Source organism: Thunnus albacares, chromosome 22 (assembly GCF_914725855.1).
Source record: "Thunnus albacares chromosome 22, fThuAlb1.1, whole genome shotgun sequence".
NCBI lineage: Eukaryota > Metazoa > Chordata > Actinopteri > Scombriformes > Scombridae > Thunnus > Thunnus albacares.
In genome coordinates, this window is record NC_058127.1 from 6450888 (window position 1) to 6473085 (window position 22198).

Consider the following 22198-nt stretch of genomic DNA (forward strand, 5'->3'; position numbering starts at 1 on the left):
TTCTCCAGCAGGGCCAGTGCAGTGTGTGGGTTGACTCTCAGGTATTTGCAGGTGGGTTTGCCGTAGTCAGCCAGGTAGGTCGACCAATCCCATTGCGTGAACAGTTCCAGCAACTAGATAAAAAAGACACAGAGAGAGAGAGAGAGAGAGAGAGAGAGAGAGAGAGAGAGACGTGAATGAAAAAGCTGTTTACTTACTTTTAGGGGAGATGAAATGATCCGTTGAGCATTGAGAACATAAACACCGACAACACCCAGCAGATCGTTTGGCTCCAACGCCACACGCTAACACGACAACATGTTGAGTCAGATTCGGTAACCATTTAGCAGGAAATTCAGAAGTTGTGGGAGCATCAAAGCTAAAGAAATATGGTAAGAAATCTCAAATGCTGTGACTGAATCTGGCAGTTTTGTAAAAATTTATAAAGCTATGATATGATCATGTTTCCAGAACCAAATGTTTGTCTTAAGAGGTTTTAATCTGAGCAGCAGCCAAAATTTGAAAAAAACTGTTTTATTATGATATAAAACATAAAAAAGCAAACAAATTTATGAGGCTGTAACCAACAAATGTTTGTTTTTCCCCTTTACTTGATAAATTATCACATTAACTTATATCTTCCCTGATATGTTTATGTTATGTTTTCTTTTTTTTTTATTCTTCATATATCTTTGATAATATGAATACAGTTTATTATTATTATTAAAGTAGAGGTAATGTGCACTTCTTGGGCTTTTTTCCTTTCCCTGTAGGATGACCCTGATGAAGGCCGCAAGCAGAAACACGTCGGTCAACTAATAAAGTTGTTCTTCATACTACAAGTGTTGCTGGAGTTTTTCATTTCCCTGTAAACCATGTTCTCTCTAAACCTGATGCTCTTGGTAAAAAACTTTAAAGACACCTTGATGTGGCCTCTTCTGCTTACAATTTTACAATTTAAATTTAGCGGACGTTTATCCAAAGTGACGGAGGTGTTCGCTAAAGAACCGGGTCTTCAGTCTTTTCTTAAAGATTGACTCTGTTGGAGTTTGGTGACTCGTTAAACCTCCAGGAAACTACAGAAGAAGAGAGTCTGGCCATCGACTTAAAGGCCCTGTTGTGGAGGTGGTAGCAGGCGCCTTTTACTAGCAGAGCGTAGTGAGCGTGAGGGAGCGTTCACATAGGCGGGACCTGTTTTAGTCACCGTTTCGTAAACTAGTGTCAGGGTTTTGAATTCGATGCAGGCGGCAAATGGGAGCCAGTGGAGGGAATAAAACAGCGGGGTGACAGTTGCTGTTCTGGGCCGGTTGAAGACCAGACGTGCCGTCGTGTTCTGGATGATCTGCAGTGGTTTGAGTGTACATGCGGGGAGAGACCTGCCAGTATGGAGTTGCAGTAATCAATGGGTGATATTACGAGAGCCTGGAGCAGGAGTTGTGCTGCGTGCTCAGACAGGTAGGGTCTAATCTTTCCGATGCCGTTCAGGGCCGAACAATTGAGGCCACATGAACCTTAAATAAGCTTCTCAATATCATGTAATTCCTGATAAATAGCACGTCAGGGCCTCCTGTGAGGCATCATTTTGCAGTGTTATCCTGTTGAGTATCAGTTAAGAAGAGAGACGCTGTTCGAACTGATTGAAAGGGCAAAAGGGAGTAAATTCAAGATGGCGTCGTCGGCTAGATTTTATGTTCACCTTTACCAGTACAGGATGATGTCACCATTAAAGAGCCACTGTTTTCCAGGAAGTGTCAGCGTCGATTTTTATGGCGTCTTTAACTTGCAAGTAAAACTTCAAAACTTGACTTTATCAACTAATGAATCATTTCAACACTACGCTTAAATAGCTCAAAACAAACAAGAGCGCACTTATCTTATTACGCTAACATTACATTAATGATTATTAAGCTGCAGGCCGCATAATATCGCTAAAATGCTAGTCAGCTAATGTCTAATGTTTAATTAGGACGAACTGATGTGAATATTACTGGAGCGGGTTGCACCAGTTGTTTGAAAACCAGTTATAACATAACTGTTAAGTAGCTAACTGACAACGCTAACGTTAGCTTGCTAGCATGTTACCATTTTAGACTGAAAACTAAAAGAAGCTTCATTTCTACCAGTACAGGATGATGTCACCATTAAAGAGCCACTGCTTTCCAAGAAGTGTCAGCGTTGATTCAAAACTTGAATATCAACTAATGAATCATTTCAGCACCACGCTTAAATAGCTCAAAACAAACAAGAGTACACTTATCTTGCTACGCTAACATTACATTAACAATTATTAAGCTACAGGCCGCATAATATCGCTAAAATGCTAGTCAGCTAATGTCTAACGTTTAATTAGGACGAACTGATGTGAATATTTCTGGAGCCGGTTGCACCAGTTGTTTGAAAACCAGTTATAACTGTTAAGTAGCTAACTGACAATGCTAACGTTAGCTTGCTAGCATGCGACCAGTTTAGACTGAAAACTATAAAAGAAGTGGTGGAATATGTTCGACATATCCGACGTGACACTTGACAAAAAAAAAACCCCTTTAATTAGTAACATTTCTCAAAAATACAGAACATATGTAAGATGACTCAGCAGTTTGTCACTAATGTTTCGTGATTTGTTTGGTCACATTGCGTCTGTTAGATCTGGACATCCCCTGCCTCCCTTTACATGGGTATTACTAACTCTGATACACAGCTTATGATGCCACATCGACTTCCTGTGACAATGACACATTAAACATGATATATACAGGAAGTTTTCAGCAATTTAGTGAATTGTTACCAAGTTACTAAGAGCTGAAAAAAGACTTCCAGCCAAAACTCACTGACGGATTTTAGAGCAGCTGGTGCAACCAAATCCTGATGTTTATGTTTTTGACACATAAACAAAAAAAAAAAAAAAATCTCCAAAATTGCTCAATTTCTGACTGAGTCTGAGGAATTCACATTCAGGTAAATAAACACAGAAGAAGAAAAGCAGCATAATTACAGAAGAAACAAAAAGAGAAGAGAGACGGAGCAGAAAAAGGTTGAAGCGACGGAGAGTGAAGGAAAAGGGGGTAAAGTCTTCCTCCGAATGTCCCACTTTTTGAAACTGTTGCATAACCTGCCGCTGCCCGGCTGAACTCAAGAAACAGGCCCAGGCAGGCAAACCCTTAAGCCTGCAGACGTACACACACTCCGTCTCTCTATCTCTGTCTGCAATATTCACACACACACACACACACACACACACACACACACACACACACACACACATATGAGGCAGGGAGCCCCAGTGAACTCTGGGTAACACCAAACACACACAGATTCAGAGAGAGAAACCATATGTGAGCGAGGGATGAGAGAAGACGAGGGGAGGGAGAGGGAGGGGAGGGAGTACAGAGGGATGGAGAGCAAAACCACATGTGGGGGGAAGAAGGAGAGAGAGAGAGAGAAAATGAGAGAGAGTAAAGATGGAAAGAGACACAGATGGAGAGAAATGGATAACAGCGCAGATACAGAGAGAGAGAGAGAGAGAGGGGGTAAAGGAAGGGCAGATGAAGATGGATAGATAAAAGTGAGGGGAATGGGATGGACGACTTGTTGGGCGATGGAGGTGCAGGAAGCAGAGAGAGGAGGACAGACGACATCATGGATGACACACTTTTAAAAGTTTTGAGAGGATTAAAGGAATAATGGGATCCAGGAAGGTGAAAGAGGAGAAAGAGGAGAAAGAAAGTTTTGTGGTTTTGCACAAACGTAGCCCTCCAATTTTGTCTTGTCATAGCAATTTCACTACCGCGATCTAGAATAATTGCCGGGTCGCACTACTCGCTCGGTCAAAAGCACGCGGTGTCTAATTTTTGCCGTTTTATCTCTGTGCACAGCCTGAGCCGACCGACGGCTCGCTGCCTTCCTGACCTGCAGGACATTTGGTTGTTCAGCAGGAAGCAGAACGAGATCTGTTTGCTCAACCAATTGTGACGCAGGATTCGTGGCACTGCAGGGCTCACCTGATCTTGAAAATCTGCCCCACATAGACAAACCTCCGTATGAAATCTTTTTGATGTTTGCTTTGATACGGACTTCATGAGCTCGTGGCTCGCAACCATTTGACTCAGATATTCATTATCCTCATCTAAAGGTCATTTCAGTTAGAGCAGATCTAACACCTGAAGTACTGATACGACAGAAGCCTTGCTTTGAGTAGTGATACTCTGAATATATATACCAAATAAACAACAATTCACTACCTGCATGTCCTCTTTAATTCTGTGAAATGCATGCTTGTTAGTTAAGATAATTCTTATAATAAACATTTATTATTATTTACCATTAAAATCTGCTGCATGCATGTGTTTAACACAGAAGAGCAGAAGGTAGAAATAAAGGAGAAAGTCATATTTCATGCCCAACAAATGAACATGTATTCATAACCTTTTAATGAATGAATGCACCTCATAATTCATAAAACATAATAGTGATTTTGGTGATTCTGGCCTTGCTAATAGATCATTTTTATGTGCTCAGCCCAAGTTTCTCTGCAGTTTCTTGTCTACAATTTTTTATTTTTTTTTCTCCAGTCATCTATCTGACTGCACATGTACGCTTCAATTATAAACAATGCAATGTTATCTACAGTACCAGTCAAAAGTTTGGACACACTTTCTCATTCGAGTGACTGGGAAGGTGTGTCCAAACTTTTGACTGATACTGTATATACTGTAGCTCCTGTTATGCACCATTGCTGTGGCTCTGCTGATGTGCCGCTTTTTTTTTTTTTGCTACGTGGGAGTAAACTTATCAGCCACGCTGAACAGCAGTGTTTCACTGCCCTCGATGATCAAAAGCTTGTCGCACCTTTTAAACCACACCCAGAGGTGATGTGAGGAGGTCAGGTAAGGTACACCTGTACATCACGAGTGCAAGCGAGGAGAGAAACCACTGGAGGTCAACGAGATTTTTAAGCCGGACTTTGCTGAATTAAGTTGATCTAGACTTATCTGAACCAGCATCAGAATTAAGGAAGTATAATGCAACAGTTCAGCTAAGTTTAGGTTCAACAGATGGGTGAACTCCCACATCTGGAGCAACATCTAGACACGTTTTCCTTCCCCTCCTCCTCCTCCCCCAACAATGTGCAAATTCACTGCTTTTTAAGATATTCTGCTGAACACCAGACATATAAAAAAACACACTGACAGTTAAAACAAATAAAGCACTTGCAGAAAATCAACAAGTTTTGCTTCACGATACCAGACAGAAGAGCGAAAGGCTTTAATGTGCAGTGCCAGGAAATCTTATGTTAGATCTAGCTAATGTTTACAGTCTAATTTTAACTAACAGCTGTGAAATTTCTGCATGTGACAAGTGACTCTAAACAATACGAAAGCTCTAATTACTTGCGTACAAAAAAAAAAAATGCTGTTTTCTCTATTGTTGTAAATGAGTAAAAGAAGCTTATAACCTGAATTCACCTCATCAGAAAGTGGCCTAAATATTTGCTACAGTCACACAGGCAGGAGTTATTACAACTTGTGTTTCCACAAAGCCTGGCTTCTGACTTCCAGATCTTTTCCTTCCCCTTCCTTCCTTCCCTCCCTCCTTGCTTGCTTGCTTGCTTTCTTCGACCCACTCCCACCATCTCTTATCTCTGTTTTCTTCTTCTCCTTCCCTTCCTTTCCTCCTCCTCCTCCTCCTCCTCCTCCTCCTTCTCTGGCCCTTTCACTTCTGTATTCATCTCTCTCTCTCTCTCTCTCCTTTGTCCCTGACTTCACCCTTACATGGCCGAAGTTTGACCTGCTAATCCTCCCATATAAACAAGTACAAACACACACAAACGCTGCATGAAAACAGGCTGCATGTGCATGTAAACAGGTACACACAAACACACACACACACACACACACAGACACACACACAAATACAAAGGCAGTTACATAAAGCACAAATATCATCCGGCTGTGAAGTTATGTGAACAAATCTGTCAGTTAATTAGGTACAGATTCATGAGAAAGTGTGTGTTTGTGTGTATTAGCATAGCAAACACACACACACACACACACATGCTATCTCGGGGTTGTGATGGTGTTTGTGTGCAGGTGTGTGCGTGTGCGTGTGCGTGCATGCGTGTGTGTGGTGTATACAAGGTGAAGGCGTGCTAGATAAAGAGGGAAGCGTTTGCGCTGATAGATACTGTAGCTGTCAGTTTAGAGGAAGTAACCCTGAAAAGCTGCGTGAACACACACTCATGCATGCAAAAAAAAAAAAAAAAGATGTAGTCAGCAGGCAGACAATATTCAACAACACACACACACACACACACACACACACACACACACACACACACACACACACACACACACACACAGTAGATAAGCTGGCGGCTGAGGTCCGTGAGATTTTCATGTTATCTGAGGGCGGATCGTTGTCTTTACTCTGGAATCAGGCTCAGTACATCTCTTTCTTTTTTTATCCCTCTCTCGTTCTTTTGGTATCAGAGATAACAGAAAACAAATGCTGCGCAAAAAGCTTCTCGCTGGGAGCGAGTGAGTGAGTGAGTGAGTGAAAGAGGGGAGGAGAAAGTAAGGAGGAAAGAAGACATGAGTGAACATGAAGGAGAAAAGATGAGATGGGTCAATTTAAAAAAAGCGAGGAAGGAAAGATGATCGGAGAGGTGAAATGAGAGCTGTAGATGAGGAAAGAAGAGCAAAGAAAAGAAGAGGGGAAGAGAGAGGAAAGAAGAGGAGGTGAAGAAGAGGATAGAGGAGGAGAAAGAAGAACAAAAAAGGAGGGATGGAGGAGAGATGAAAGAAGAGGAAGAGAGAGAGGATAGGTGAGGAGAAAGAAGAGAGAAGAAGAAGAAGAAGAGAAGAAAGTTGAGGAGAAGAGAGAACAGAAAGGAGACGTACGGAAGTAGAGGAGAGGAGATGAGACAGAAGAAGAGAGGAAACAAGAAGAAGAGAACGAGGAGAAAATGAGAGGAATGAAGAAGAGGATGAGAGAGATAAAAAAACGAAGAGAGGAGAGGTGGGAAAAGAAAGGTGAGGTGAGGAGGAGAAAGAAGAAAGATCGGGGGGAGGTGGAGGTGAAGAAGCCGAGGAAACGATGAGAGGAGAGAGGGAGGGAACGAGGAGGAGAAAACGACAGAGGAGAGGAGGAGAGGATGAGAGTAGAAGAGAGGAAAGAGAGGAAGGCGGAGACGAGACAAGAGAGGTGAGGAGGTTAGATGAGAAGACGAGGAAAGGCAGAAGAAAAGAGGAGACGCAAGGTGAGGAGAGAAAACAGGAACACGACGGGAGAGGAAAACATAGAGGAGGAACGAAGGAAGAAGAGGAAAAGAAGAAGAGGAGAGAACCGAAGAGAAGAAACGGGGTGGAGAAGAAGAAGAAGGAGGAGGATGAGGAGGAGGACACAAGAGTTTTTGGGTGAACTTGAGGTCAGTAGGTAAGTTTGGATGGAGGCGTGATGGAGGGAGGAAGCGGAGGGTAAAAACAGTAGGAGAAGTTCGACAAGACGGGAGGACAGGAGGGAGGAAGAGGAGGAGGAGGAGGATGAGGCAGATAAGACAGATGAAAATGGGAAAGAAGAAGAAGAAGAAAAAAAAGAAAAAGAAAATGAAGAGTGTGGGTCTTTCCAAAAAAACGAGCCACACGCGAGCCAGCAGGTCCTCCTGGCAAACACACACACACACACACACACACACACACACACACACACACACACACACACACACACACACACACACACACCTGACCCCCGATTCACCCGACACACACACGGAGAGAAAACGGCAGGTCTCTCTCTTCACCTCTCGCTGAACTTCTCTCTCCGTCTCGCTCCCCCTCTCTCACCTCGCCATGACCTCCCCCGCGCTATCGCTCCTGTCTCCTCTCACACACACACACACACACACATTTACACACACACACACACACACACACACACACACACACACACACACACACATTTACACACACACACACACACACACAGATTATTGCTTCCTCTTATTCTTCTAGTGGGGGGGTGGAGGAGGAGGTAGAGGAGGAGGTGAGGAGGGGGGGGGGGCTGACGTGTTACCCTCACATTTCTTGTTTGTTTTTTTCCTCATTTCTCCTCCGCTAATGGGGTTCTCTACCTCCGTCCCCGCCTCTCCTCCTCCGCCTCCTTCGCTCTTTTTGTGTTTCTACTTTCTTTTACTTTCACTCCACTTTCTCGTCAATCCATCACCTCTTTTCTTTCCTTCTCCTCCATTTCCTCCCATTCTTGTTCTCCTCCTCCTCCTCTTTTCTTTCACTCCTCCAGTTTCCTCATCTTTCTCTTGCACCTTCCTCTCCTTTTTTCTATCCCTCCATCCTTCCTCCATTTCCCCAATTTCATCACCTCCCCTCTCATCTCCGCTTTTCTGTCTTTTCGCCTCCTTTCTGTCCGTCTCAATCTCGACTTCTTGTCACTCCGCATCTTCTTCTCCCTCTTCTTCACTCTCCTCATTCTCTCCGTGTCGTCTTTACTTCTCCCCATCTCTTCATTCACACCCCTTTATCTCCTCCTCTTCCTCTCCCCTTCTTCTACACTCCTTGTTCTCTCCGTCTTTCCATTCCTCCTTTCTTTCTCCTGTTCTCTTTCCATATTCTTTCAACTGTTCTTCCTTTTTCTATCCCTCCATCCCTTATTTCCCCAATTTCATTCTCATCTCCACTTTTCTCTCATCCCGCCTTCCCTCTTTACCTCCTTTTTTCTACTCTCCTCATTCTCTCCATCCATCCTTTCCCCAATTTCCTACTCCTCCTATTCTTTAACCACTTCTTCTTCTCATCTCATCTTCTGTCTTTTCACCTCCTTCCTCCGCTCCTTTACCTCCTCTACTCTCCTCATTCGCTCCTTTCGTTCCCTCTCTATCTCATCCTCTACTTCTCGCTCTCTCCTCTTTTCCCTTTCTTTTTTCTTTCTATTCTTCATGTCATCTTTACTCTTTCCTCTTCTTTCATTCATTCCTTTTTACCTCCTTTTCCTCTCTCTTCTCTCCATGTAAATTTTACTTGTTTCCTTTCCATCCCTCCTTCTTTCCCTCTTTCTCTTCTACTTTCCTCATTCTCTCCATCAACTTTACCCTTTTTTCTATCCCTCCATCCTTCCTTTCCCACATTTCATACTCCTCCTATTCTCTTTTCAACTTTATTCCTTTTTGTCTTTTCATACATCCCTCCTTACTTCCTCTTTTCTCTTCCCATCCCTTTTTTTCTTTCTACTCTCCTCATTCTCTTCATGCCATCTTTACTTCTTCCCATCTCTTCATCCCTCCGTTCTTTGGTCTTCGTTCATACCTCTTCCTCTCCTATTCTCTCCTCTTCTCCATGTAAACTTTACTCCTTTTTTCCCTCCTTTTTTCCCCTCAAACTCGTCTTCCTCTCCTCTCTTTTTATCTCGTCTCTTTTCTCATTTTCTTTGCTTTCTACTCCTCTCATTCGCTCCATTTTTAACTTTATTCCCTCTTCCCATCCTCCCTCGCCAACCACAGCTCTCCTCTTCGTCTCCCTCCTCCTCCTCCTCCTCCTCTCCCTCTCAGTGTTTAGCAGACTTGTTAATGGTTATTCCGGCTGTGGGCAGGATTTATTTGTTTGGGACCGTCGGGGAATTGCTGTGTTCCCGTTCCTAATGGCCAAACGTCAGGGTCACCCAGAATTCATCATGTTCACACTCTTTGTGCGCACGCGCACACACGCGCGCACACACACACACACACACACACACACACACACACACACAAACACACACACACACACACACACTGAGGTTGTGATTATGTAATGTTTCTGCTATGAAGGAGAGAAATTTGTGAACCCAAGATCATTTATCTTTACAGAAGAGGGGAAAAAGCTGATAAAACCGATCTTATTGATTTAATAATTTAAGTAACATTTTCTTCTTCTGCTGCTGCTTCTCCTGTGTACCTCCATCTCTACCTCCACTCCTCTCACAGCTGTCCATCTCCTTCTAAATTTGAAAGACAGGAGGTCAAAGGTCACTAAAAGCAAGGAACGTAGATTTGACTTTTATCAAGAAAAGCAGCCATATTGGCACCCGTCCATCTCTCGAGTCTGTTCTTTCCAAAGTCGACTTTCCTCCATCCATCAATCAATCAATCGATCGATCATCTGTCCATCTTGCACCCAGGCTCCTTCACATTTATTTAGGTATTTTGTGTGTGTTAGCTTAAAAGGGACATTTGTTTGTGATTTTCTGTTATTTTTATACTGTTATGACATCAGATATTTATGTTAAACTTGGTCAAATTTCCATAACTTGAGGTTAACGAATGTAGAAATATTCCCTGCAAGTCAAAAACCAGGGCTTCAACCGGCTCTGAACGCTTTTTCTACCTTGCCGACAAGCTGACGTTGCCCTGGTTGCTAAGGTTTCTCTATGGGTTGTTCGCATTGTGGCACTATTGCTCATGAAAACTGACCATTTCTCTGCTCCACAAGAAAGGTATTGAAACATAAAACAGCAAAATCCAAAGGAAGATGAAGTAGAGTCAACGCAAAGTCGATTTTTCTCTTTGAATCTGGGAAATTAGGTGCTGTTTCAGTTGAGAAAACGGCCCAGAACTGCGGATCCTTGCAAGACATCTTAATCAGCCCGCCGCTGCTCCAAAACCAGACATGTGACGACCTCTCTCTGTGCACGAGATAAAAGTTCAGAGGTCACCGAAAAGCCTCCGGAGAAAGTGCTTCTGACGGTGGCCATGGGAAAAAATGTGCTTGGACACTTGTCTGTTATCACCTACGCTCCGTTTCTAAATCCTCAATTGAGTTCAAAGGTCACCGCCGGCACACAAAGACCACGCTGACACCTGTCAACCGACTCTCTTTCTTGCCGTCTCTCTGGAGTATGTTTAAGCTCGAAAAGAACATTTCTTGGCTGTTTTTTTTTTTGAAAGGAAGGATGAAACTCTTGACACCTGTCGCTCACGGTGGTCATCTCTTCCCCCCTTCTCTCCACTGCCTGTCCTTTCTGTTCAGCATTCGACTGACTAAAAGCTGAGAAAGTGGTTTTAACTTTATCAGAAAAAACAAAAAAACAACAGTTGTCTGTCATCTCTGTCCCTCCTGGAATCTATATCGTCGTCTCTCTTTGCTCACATCTCCCCATCGTTCATTGTTTGCCAGGTTTTCAGGGTTGAGGGGTCGTTGAGGGTTCACTTATGACAAAGAAAAGATTGTTTTGACACCTGCCAATCAATATTATTAGGGGCTGCTACCATTTTCTAGGTGAAAGGTCTTAAAGTGAAGTAGAGGACAAAAGGGAAAACTAGAGCTGCAACGATTGATCGATTAGTTGATCGACAGAAGATTAATGTGCAACTATTTTGATAATCAATTTATGGTTTTAGTCATTTTTCAAGCTAATATACCAAACTTATTTTGCTTCCAGCCTCTCAAATATGACAATTTGCTGTTTTTCTTTGTCATATTAGACAGTAAATTGAAGATCTTAAGGTTTTTTTTAAATTGTGAACAACATTTTTTCACTATTTTTAGGAGGATTAAAGAATTAAAATGTTCTTACAGCCAGATCAAATTTTAAGAAGTGACAGAGCTGCAACTATAAGTCAATTAATTATTAAGAAAATTAACAGGCAATAAGTGTGATAATTGATAATTGACTGCAGTCGCTTTTTAAAGAATAAAATGACTACATTCTTTGGCTACTCAAATATGTAAATTTCTGGTTTTCTTAGTTTTCTGTGATAGTAAACTGAATATCTTTGGAATATGGACTGTTGAGCAGAGAAAACAACACATCTTGGGCTTTGGGAAATTATATTATATTATTATATATTATGACATTTTATGGACAAAACGATTTAATGAGAATTCAATCGTTGAGTGAATTGAAAGCGAAAATAATTGTCAGTCAGTGTCATCTCAAGAAATTAATAGACCAATTTTTTCCTTTAAGGAAAATGCAGCCTTTGTAAATGTTAAAAAGATTTAAAGTTTGCATTAAATGCTAGTTATTAATTATTAGGCCTTGGATTTAGACATTTACAGAATTTTGCTGGACCTGCAGAAATACTGTTTGTAGAAAGTTAATTACAAACAAACTTTCTTTTTTTGGGAACAAATTAACTTAAATGAAAATTTATGCTGTTCCAGTTGGTTGTTTTGTTTGAGTCCAAAAACCCCAAAATACTCAATTTACAGTGATATAAAACAGAGAAAAGCAGCAAATCCTCAACTTTAAGAGCTGAAAATGAGCTGTTGGACATTTTCTGCTTGATAATTGACTTAAATGATTAATTAAAACACTTGTTGTTTAATAGATTAACTAGTTATTTCAGCAGTGTTGTTTTCTCTAAAAAACACTCGGTCAGAAACAAGTGTGGTCCAACTCATCTGCAACAGAAACTGACTGACGACCTGCAGGAAAAAGGATTTTACACTTAACCCCCAAAGTCAGCTCTTGACCTCTGAAAGCAAGAGGTCAAAGGTCACATTCAGAGGTTATCGGGCAAAGCTGTCCAGCTACTATAACGCCCTCAATACCTGCCGGTCGATCTCCTCTAAGCAAAAAAAGAAAGTTCCTGCACTCTTTATTTTCTTGTCTTTACTTTCTGCAACATTCGTTTTTAACTTCACATTAAGAGTGCATGAAAGCCGCCCCTCCCCCCCCTCCTCTAATTAGTACTTATAACTACAGCCCACAGACTTGTTCCCTACACTAATCGCTCCATCTTGAACTATGAATGGAATGAAGTAGACTTGGAGGTTCATCGCTTCGCAACAGGGAACCCATTTTTTTTTCCTAACTGAAGGGCCAAAAGTTAAATTAAAACCAAAAGCTTGCATCTCTGTATTGCTGCCTGCAGCCTCATTGCTACGACCGCAGCACCAGTAACTGCCAGTAACCACAACACAGCACAACCTCCACTGTGATACTCCTTCGATGTACATACTGTACTTTATTAATCCGCAGCGGGGTCGACTGCTCGTCACGTGCTGGGGATAATAAAGTACAGCAAAGTAAAAAAAAAAAAAAAAAGATATAATCGTGACGCTTCATTGCTCCTTGTAGGGAAGTTTTCGCTTGTATTGTTCTCCTGTGAGGTCAGAGGTCAGCTACAGAACAGTGTCACTGTAACTTTATACTAAAAGTATAAAAAAACAAGAAGCTGAAAGCTGGGAACATTTTAAGCACAGTGGTCAGTAGATAAAATCCATGCCTTTCTGATTAAACTTATTCATTGATGAGCTTTTTTTGTAGCATTTTAACCTATTCCAGCTTCTTAAGGCGTCTTTAGACTGAGCGACAACGACGATATATACGTAATATATCGTATGCCAAACTGTGTGCAACAGTTATAATAAAATCTTGGTTGCAATCTGTGTCAGGCGATTTGAGGCTGTCAGATTGTGCAAAGTCACACAAACTTTTCTTTTTCTTTTAACCTCCATCTGTTTTGGTTTTTTGTTGTGATGTATTAAAAGAGAACGAACTGCTCTTATGAAATGCCACACTGCCGGTTCTGTGTCATCGGTTTGTTTTGTAGATGTGGGTCATAGCAGCAGCAGCAGTCACACATTGTGTGAAAATCAGGTCTTAAATTCTTGATACTATCAGATTTTTGCCTCAGGCTGTATTTGTTAAGCAAAGCTCCGCGCTGGTTGTCGGTGGACGAGTCTCACGGTGAGATCTAGAACAAGTTTTGGTTTGACGACAACAGATATCACCGTGTTTCTCTCATGTTTCTGATCGTCCACTTTCATCTCAGAAAGCTCAAAATCAGGCAGTGTAAAGGGGCCTTTAGTTGAACCACCTTTTATTCTGTTGGCTACAGAAGCAGTTGGAGGTGCCTCACTGTCAGGGAAGGGACGGTATTACTCTTATTACTCTTTCACAGTCAGCCGGGGTATTCAAACAGGTAACCTCTGAGAGAGATAATCGAGGAGGAAGGTGCTCCATTTATCTGAACAAGTCCAGATAAGTTTTATTCAGCATTTAGGAAACAGTTAAAGGGCAACACAGCCGTGCGTGTCAGATAATTTGACGCCAGCAGTTCACATTTGAAGTAGTCATGGTACTGTACAGTGGCCTGGATGTACAAACCAGATAAACAAATGTGATAAATTGTTTTTTTGAATGTCTCAACGCTCAAATGAGTATCAATTAGCTAATTTCCATGAAAGCATTACCTGTCCTATGTGTGTGACAGGTGTGTCAGAAGTGAAAAAACTCTTTGGTCTTTACAACATTTAAGTCTTTCATTAGATGTAACAAAATCATTATTCCAATAGAAGTTTTCATAATGCAAAATGCAGAATTTGTACAACTATGTGCCTGAAATCTGAGCATTACTAAAATGATCCGAATTAACCATTTACAGGCATTGCAGGCAAGGAAGTCCTTTTGTTTTAAGTATTTATGGTGCATATGTGAGATGAAAAGTCCCAACATGACCCTGTTAGGTACTTTTTTACTGTGCTGAAGGATTTGTCTCATGCATACAGGAACAAGTTGTTTGGACCAAATGTTTCTATTTGATCGTTAAAAAATTCTGTATTATTTAAGATTGTTTGTATTCTCATAGTTAAGTCAGTTAGTTAACTATGACACATTGATGGTGGGAAAAATTATGCAGGAAACTTCTAGTTTGACCCCCCAAAAGAATATAAATACATATCTTAATTTGAGGAAATGGACTAGATTTTCTTTCCTGAACTTTGAACTGTTGTTGCTCAACTCAGCAAACTCCATCCAACAAGATACCAAAAAAAAAACTAAACTACTGTTTTACAAGGTTATGGGTGAAATTTCAGTCTCAAACAGAAACAGTCAATTTCAGTGATTCACCAGTTAATACTTCTTAAATGGATCTGGTATTCACCACATATGCCACATCACACACAGTTTCTCAATTACTGTCATTACTTTACAACACAAGTTTTATAAATCTAGAACAATGTACTGAAAATATGCACAAACCCAAACACACTTGTCTCAAACTTTTAGCTGAATCACTTCGGTTCTCGGTATCATGCATTAGTTTCACACTGTCCAGGGACGCCGTTAAGTGTCTTTAGGCGGTAAAAAAAAAAAAAAAAAAAAAAGGCTGAATGCTTTTTGGCGAGAGTGAAAGTCTCCTAAATGACTTCTTATTTACATCTTCGTCTTTTTGAACTCTACGCTACCTTACTTACGTCACTACTTCTTCTCTTTCTCCTGCTTTATCTCTTACTTGTTCCCTTTCTATTGTCTCTCTATCTTCTTGCCCATCTTTCCCTCACTTACTCCCTCGCTCTCTCTCTCCCTCTCTCTTCCCCATCCTCCCTTACTCTCCGTCAGCAGTGACAGAGAAGTTGGGCGACCTCCTAACAAAAAAAAAAAAAAGTGAGAGGGCTGAAATGGAATGAGCGTGGAGAAAAAAGAGAAACAAAAACGAGAGAAGAGTGCTGGTGGTTCAACCAGGGGTCTCTGCTGTCAATTAGACACTGCACAGACGGAGTGAGGGAGAGAGAGTGAGAGACATAGACGGACAGAGACGGAGTAGGAGAGAGAGAGAGAGGGAGAGAGAGAGAGAGAGAGAGAATGAGAGGAGGGTAAACGAGAGAAAACTCAAAAAGAATGATTGGGGAAATATTACAGGACTGGAGGAGAAAAAAGGGAAAGGAGGGAGCGAAGGAGGTCAGGCGGAGGGTAACTAGATGTTACGGAGGAGGAAGAACGAGTGAGTGAGAAACGGGGAGACGATAAACGAGTGCAGGCTGATGTCAGTAGGGGCCTGCTGGGAGCTGCTCTGCATGCTGATAAAGCAAATAAAGACAGAATACTCCAAAACAAACAGGGCTAGAAAAACAGCAGCTTTTAGCTCCGTTCTGAGCTCAATTTAAGGCTAAAGCATAAGATACATTTGGCCTCAGCCACTTTTTTAAAGTCAATTTGGGTCCAAACACTTTTTAAAAAAGGTTAATTCTGGGCTGGGAGTTCATTTCGGGTGCGTCCACTTTTCAGAGTTCACTCTGGTAAAGCTGGCTTTAACTACTTTTAGCAGTATGAGGCAAATTAATCACAGGATCACTTATAATTATTTTGGATACATTTCTTAAACCTTTATGTGGATTCAATCCCCCCCCCCCCCCCTTTTTTTTTAAGCCTATTTAGGTCAGTGTTTTTAATTTTGTTTTATACCCCAGTTTGTTCCTTTTAAGTACATTCAAATCACAGCACAAGCATCCGTTTCTCTGAAAAATACATACCTGGCAATCTCTGAAAAACTCCTCAGAGGTTGTTTGAAAACACTTAGCGCTGTTCTGAAGCTATTTCCAGAACCCTCAAATACTCTTCTAAACATCTGGATAAAAAAAAATACTGTGTTACGTCTGTTGCATGATAAAAAAAGATATTTTTTTGGATTAGGAAAAAGAAGGACAACTTGAGAATAGGTTAAAAATCTTTTAGCGTCCTGAAAACAAAATATATTTTCATCCAGATGGTTGGACGAGTTTTTGAGGATTCTGGAAATAACTTCAGTGTTGTTGAACAACCTTCTGGGTTTTTCAAAGATCATTGGGTAATAAATGGATATTTACCTCTGTGACTTGAATTACTGGTAATATATAAGAGGAACAGACTTGGGAACGGGTTGTTTTAATAAACTGACCCTCATTTTGTCATCAAAATGTAACTTTCAGAGCAGTTTTTCTTAAATTGCTTTTCATTATGAACCATATTTGGAACAAACTTTTCATTCAGGATAAAGTTTTATTTGATCTTACTGTAAGAAAATCTTCAAACAACTTTATTCGTATCTTTTACAAATGTTCTCTTACAAAATGGCTAATCTAAGTAATCTGCGGTGAATCCAGTAGCGTAGATGATTATCTAAAAACCTTGGATGGTGTGAAAATATGAGTCGTTTGGACCAGTGGTTCCCAAACTGGGTACCAGAACCATTTAAAGGGTTGGAAGATAAATCTAAAGGGGGTTGCAGGAGGATTTAAAAGACAGGAAGGAAGACTGACTCACATATTGTGAAGCTGCAACTTGAGGCTGAATGTGAAAGGGCCTTAAAGTGCAATACCACCAATGTTGGCTCCGAAAAACCCTCGGCTCCACACTTCCTGTGTCCGCTATGCAGCACTAGAGAGCACCCACTAGTTATATGTCATGTGTAGACCACGCCATGTAAATTTCATGTAAATCAGTTGATGTTTGTCACATAAAGCTGACTTCCTGTTTGTCGGTAAGTGGTGTTATGACTATGACTCAATATTGACATGTAGCTGTGTTCAGGCCGGGACTCCAATCAAGCACAGACGTGACAAAGCCAAGTCGGGTTACAACAACTTCCTGTTTTATGGCGAAACATGCAAACTGACCGGCACGCCACGTCAAGGGCGTTCCATGAAAACTCACAAGCTTGATAACTTCGCAAAGGTCTTTAGAGGACACCGAAATAATCTGAAGTCGCTCTGATTAATTCTCTAGGAGGAGTTTGTTAAACGCCTGCAAATGGCAAAAACTACGCAAAAATTGTACAATAAATTCAAAATGGCTGACTTCCTGTCGGGATTAGAGTATAGCTCCAAAAGGCTTTTTTGTAAGTCTGGAGGTGTTACATCTGCCTACCAAATTATGTTCATCTACGTCAAATTTAAAGGTGGGGGCTTTGACTTTGAAATGTTGCCACACCCATGCCCAAGACAGCCCATAATTAATCGAGTTTTTGAACACCTATAGCCCCTAAAAAATGCAAGAAGAAGGAGAAGAAGGAGAAGAAGAAGAAGAAGAAGAAGAAGAAGAAGAAGAAGAAGAAGAAGATGATCAGGGAGCATCACTTTTGAGTGAAACTGCACAGAACTTATAGATGGATACAACATTTTTAGCTTCAAAGGCTCATAAGCCACCAGTCTCAACCACCTTAACTGCAGATACAAACACATTTACTAAAATTTAAAATACATTTGTGGCAAATTACTCTTCAAAAAACTATTCAGTTGCAAGGAAAAAAAAAAAAGAAAATCTATTTGCAGATACGGAAAAAATGTTTCACAACATTACAGTGGCTGCAGCTCGAAATGAAACACATCTCTCTTTCTCTCTCTCTCTCTCTCTCTCTCTTTCTTTCTCCGTCTCCTCAACAAACCCAAAACAGGAAACAGTTGAAAGGTGAGAGCTGTTTAAGGGCTTTAACTTTTTCGGTTTGACCATGAAATGACCGCAGTCTCTCTCAAACACACACACAAACACACACACAAACACACACAAACACACACACAGGAAGGGGTGTAGATGCAGGTCGTATCGGGGAGACTGACGGAGAGGTCAAGACTGATAACGCAGAACAATGACCTGACCCGGTCACCGCACGGTCACTGTATGTGTGTGTGTCTGTAAAAATAATACGTATGACTGACAGTCAGCGAAGATGTGATGAATACACTCGGGCGTGTGTGTGTGTCTCTATTTGTAATTATATGAGTCAAAACTATTTATTAATGCGTGTGAGATGTCAGTTTATGTGCATGTGTGCAGGTCTGATCCACCTTGACCTCCCGACAACCCCCCCCCACCCCCACCCCCCCCCTCCCCTCCCCTCCTCCCCAATTCCTGCCCGCTAGTTGACCATCGGTCGGAAGTAGCGAACCACCGTTCCCCACCCCGTCCAATCAGGTCGCTGAATAGCTCTGTTGTCGTGACCACTGCCTGACCTGTTGTCACGCCGATAAGGCCGGCCACAGACAGGACAGGAAGTTGAGACAGAGGCCGAGAAACACACACACACACACACACACACACACTGACCTCTCCCACACACCCATAATAGCTTGAACTCATAAATCCGCAGATATGGACACACACATTTTGGAGCGGCTACTATTTTTTGCTGCGTTATCTTGAGCAACAGGATCAACGACCGCGTTATTACACTCAAGAGCCTGCTCTGCTCTGCCTGTGTGTGTGTGTGTGTGTGTATAAAGGGAGCTTTAAGGAGAAAGGAGAGGCAGGTGTGTATCTCTTCTGTGGAAGAGAGTGTGTGTGTGTGTGTGTGTGTGTGTGTGTGTGTGTGTGATCAGATAAGAGTGTTTTGGGGGTCTGACGGATAGTTCCCACCCCTCCCTGGCACCGACAGTTATCCCACTGACCTTACACTGCACCCAAAACGTTTGGAGTCATGAGTGTGTGTGTGTGTGAAACATATTTTCTGTCGCACTTTATGGGGAAGAAGAAGAAGAAGAAGAAGAAGAAGCAGATATTGAGAGAAGCAGAGGATGAGGAGCGGTTAGATGAGGAGTGAGAAGCTTTGATTAAAAACGGTAAAATTCATGAAATTTACTCCACAAAAGACAAAGAAAGAGACAGAAAAGAAAGTTCAGCGCACTGTTCTTTCATTTTAACTTTTTAAATCTGGGTTTTTATCATTTTAGGAGTATGAGAAAACATCATAATATCAAATAATCTGGGTAGAAATATGAGTTTAAAACTGTTTTATCAGTGGGGAAACAACTTTTTTTTTTTTTGGTGCTTGGAGACAAAGCAGAATGAGATGAAATAAAGATGAAAATCTGTAAAAACTTCAAAAAAGGAGGAAAAGTGGACGATTTTATCTCCTCTTCATTATGCTCCACTTCCCTCTTCTTCAGTGGATGTTAGTTTGTGCGGACACGGTGCTTAACACACATCAAACCGACCCTTTGATGAACAGCAGACGGACTGCTTGAATGCTAAAAGGTTACACTGTCTCTGCGTGCTTTTCTAGATGCATTTCCGTTGTTTGGTTCTTTTTTTTTAAAGTTCTACATCATTCGCTTTTTGTCCTTTGTGCCAACATTGTTATATTTGCAACTGCAGTCGGTTGCATTTTTGATTAAACTAGACAGTAAACATGGGTTGTTGCCGGTGTTCGCAGATCACAGTGACTCAAGGGAAAACACTGCTGTTATCATATTTGTTCGTGATAAACAACAACAGCAACTGCGATGTGACGCCATTATGCAGAGAGAGGAGCTAAAACAGCCTGTTTGACACAGAGGCTGAACTGAGGGGTCAGTATAAGATAAATAAAGAGTTTTTTGACCTCTTAGTCATGCAAAGATATTCCACTAGAGCCCGAGAATATAAATATAGATCTCGGGATGTGTGGCTTAACTCTTTGTTAAATCCTTGTAGTTAATTACAACAATAGAAACGGCTAAAGTTGATATTTTACGATGGAAAAGTCGTCAAACGGAGCTTTAACTGTGTTAGATTAACTGTGGAAAGCACACAGGAAATACAGGGAGAGAGAGAAGAGAGAGGAGACGAGACGCTTTGGCCAGATTTAAAACCGGGGACGTCACGGTTGCGCGGTTACATGGTACGTCTCTCAGACCGCTCGGCCACCAGCGACAGCCTCACGCACCAACGTTTCTATTTATGTGTGTGTGTGTGTGTGTGTGTGTGTGTCGTCGAAAACAAACGTCTGCAACTGCTCGCATCCGTGTGTGTGTGTGTGTGTGTGTGTGTGTCGCTCTCTTCCAATAGATCGGCGGGCGAGCATTTAGATGTCCGTCTGCTGCTCATCCTCCCTTCGCCCCTCTTTCTTCTCCGCTCATCCCGCTCTTTCACCCCTCTCCACTCCTCTATTCATCCCCCCTTCTGTGACCGGTCAAACGGATGAAGGGAAGTGTCAGCCTCCCGAGGAGAGAGAGAGAGAGGTAGAGAGACAGAAGGAGAGACCGGAGGGGTTCGGGGGGGAGGGGGGGGGGGGGACACAGAGAGACGGAGACCACCCTGTACGTCCGTTTCACCCGCTGTATCACTTTCACCTGACTGCACTCTTTCACTCGGTATCCCTCGCTTTCTGCTCCGCTCGCCTCACACATTTTCACACATTCATGTCTTGTTTTCTCTCTCACCGGCCAAAACTTTCTCTCTCTCTCTTTTCTTTTTTTTTTTTTCCCCCCATCGTCCGTGCTTTCCATCTCTCCTCCTGTCATCTTCTTCTCTGGTCTTTCGTATAAACTTTCTCCCCTTCATTTACGCCTTTCTGTTCGGATTTTTGCACTTTCGACATCTCCGCCTCCCCCCCCCTTCTCCCCCATCTCCTTCTCTGTTTATCTACTTCTGTGCTCATCTCCACGCTGCTCACCCTCCTCTCCCTCTTTCCTCATCCCTCCGTCTGTGTCTGCCTGAAGAGTTGAGAGGTCAAAGGTCAACCTGTTGCCGATGTGGTTTAAGCATGTGCGCTGGCCACCGTTCAATCCTGACACACACATGTACAGTTCATCCCCGTCTCGCCAGCAGTCCCTTCCCTGAACCTGACCTGTCACACACACACACACACACACACACACACACACACACACACACACCCCCACACACACTGCAGCTGTCCCAGTGTGACCACAGTCCTTAGGAATGCAACGGTAGCAGATTTTTCTGTCTCCTTCGATTTCTATGACCTCGTCTGTCTTTTCCTGTCCTCATTCTCACCTCTGTCTCACCATCTCCACATCTTTTCTCCTTACTCTTTCTAACATTTTCATCCCTTACATCACTTTCTTTCCTCACCTCACTTAAAACTCGACTACCTCAAGACTCGATTTTGAGGTTTGAAGACAAAATAATGAAGTTTTGACCCAGAAAAATCCTGCAATAATGAAAAATGAACAAGTATTGCATAAAGTAAGCTATTTTTGGTGTATATCTAGTTCTAATGGCCTTAGAAGGCCTTCCTTTCCCGTTTTTTACCCCATTTCTGTTACTTTAATTAGCTCCTCTCAAAATAAAGTCTTCTCAGGGTTTTTCCTGGCTCAGAACGGGCCTTTGGGTGCTGACTACGCACAACAGTAAGCATGTCCGCGTACAGTAAAGGCAATGAGTCTGCGCTACTTTATTTGACAGAAATCTATGCATTTTCCTGTCCAAAAATGTGTGTTATGCTTGAGTAAATGAACCCCCCGAATAACAAAACTGGTTAAAATGATAATTTCATTACAACACTAGAAGAAGGAGACGGGTGCAGGAGGCGGCACATGACGCAAAAAGTACGCTGCGGTTGTAATTCAGCTTTTAAGATTTTCACACTAGAGTTAGGTTTAAGGTTAGGGGGTTAGGGTTAGGGTGTTGGGGTTAGGGGGTTGGGGTTAGGGGGTTAGGGTGTTGGGGTTAGGGGGTTAGGGTTAGGGGGTTGGGGTTAGGGTTAGGGTGTTGGGGTTAGGGGATTGAGGTTAGGGTTAGGGTTAGGGGG

At 42.1% G+C, this 22198-nt stretch overlaps 1 protein-coding gene across 7 annotated transcripts in view; it reads right to left on the reverse strand.

The window, feature by feature from the left end:
• Window positions 1-22198, reverse strand: part of exoc6b (exocyst complex component 6B) — a 116258-nt gene that overhangs the window by 6569 nt on the left and 87491 nt on the right. For all 7 annotated transcript variants that reach the window (XR_006399919.1, XR_006399920.1, XM_044340599.1 and 4 more), the window contains one exon: window positions 1-113. Coding sequence is in view for 5 of the 7 variants with exons in the window: in XM_044340599.1 (XP_044196534.1) it covers window positions 1-113 (113 nt within the window). In the remaining 2 variants the exon portion in view is untranslated. The remainder of the gene's footprint in view (window positions 114-22198) is intronic.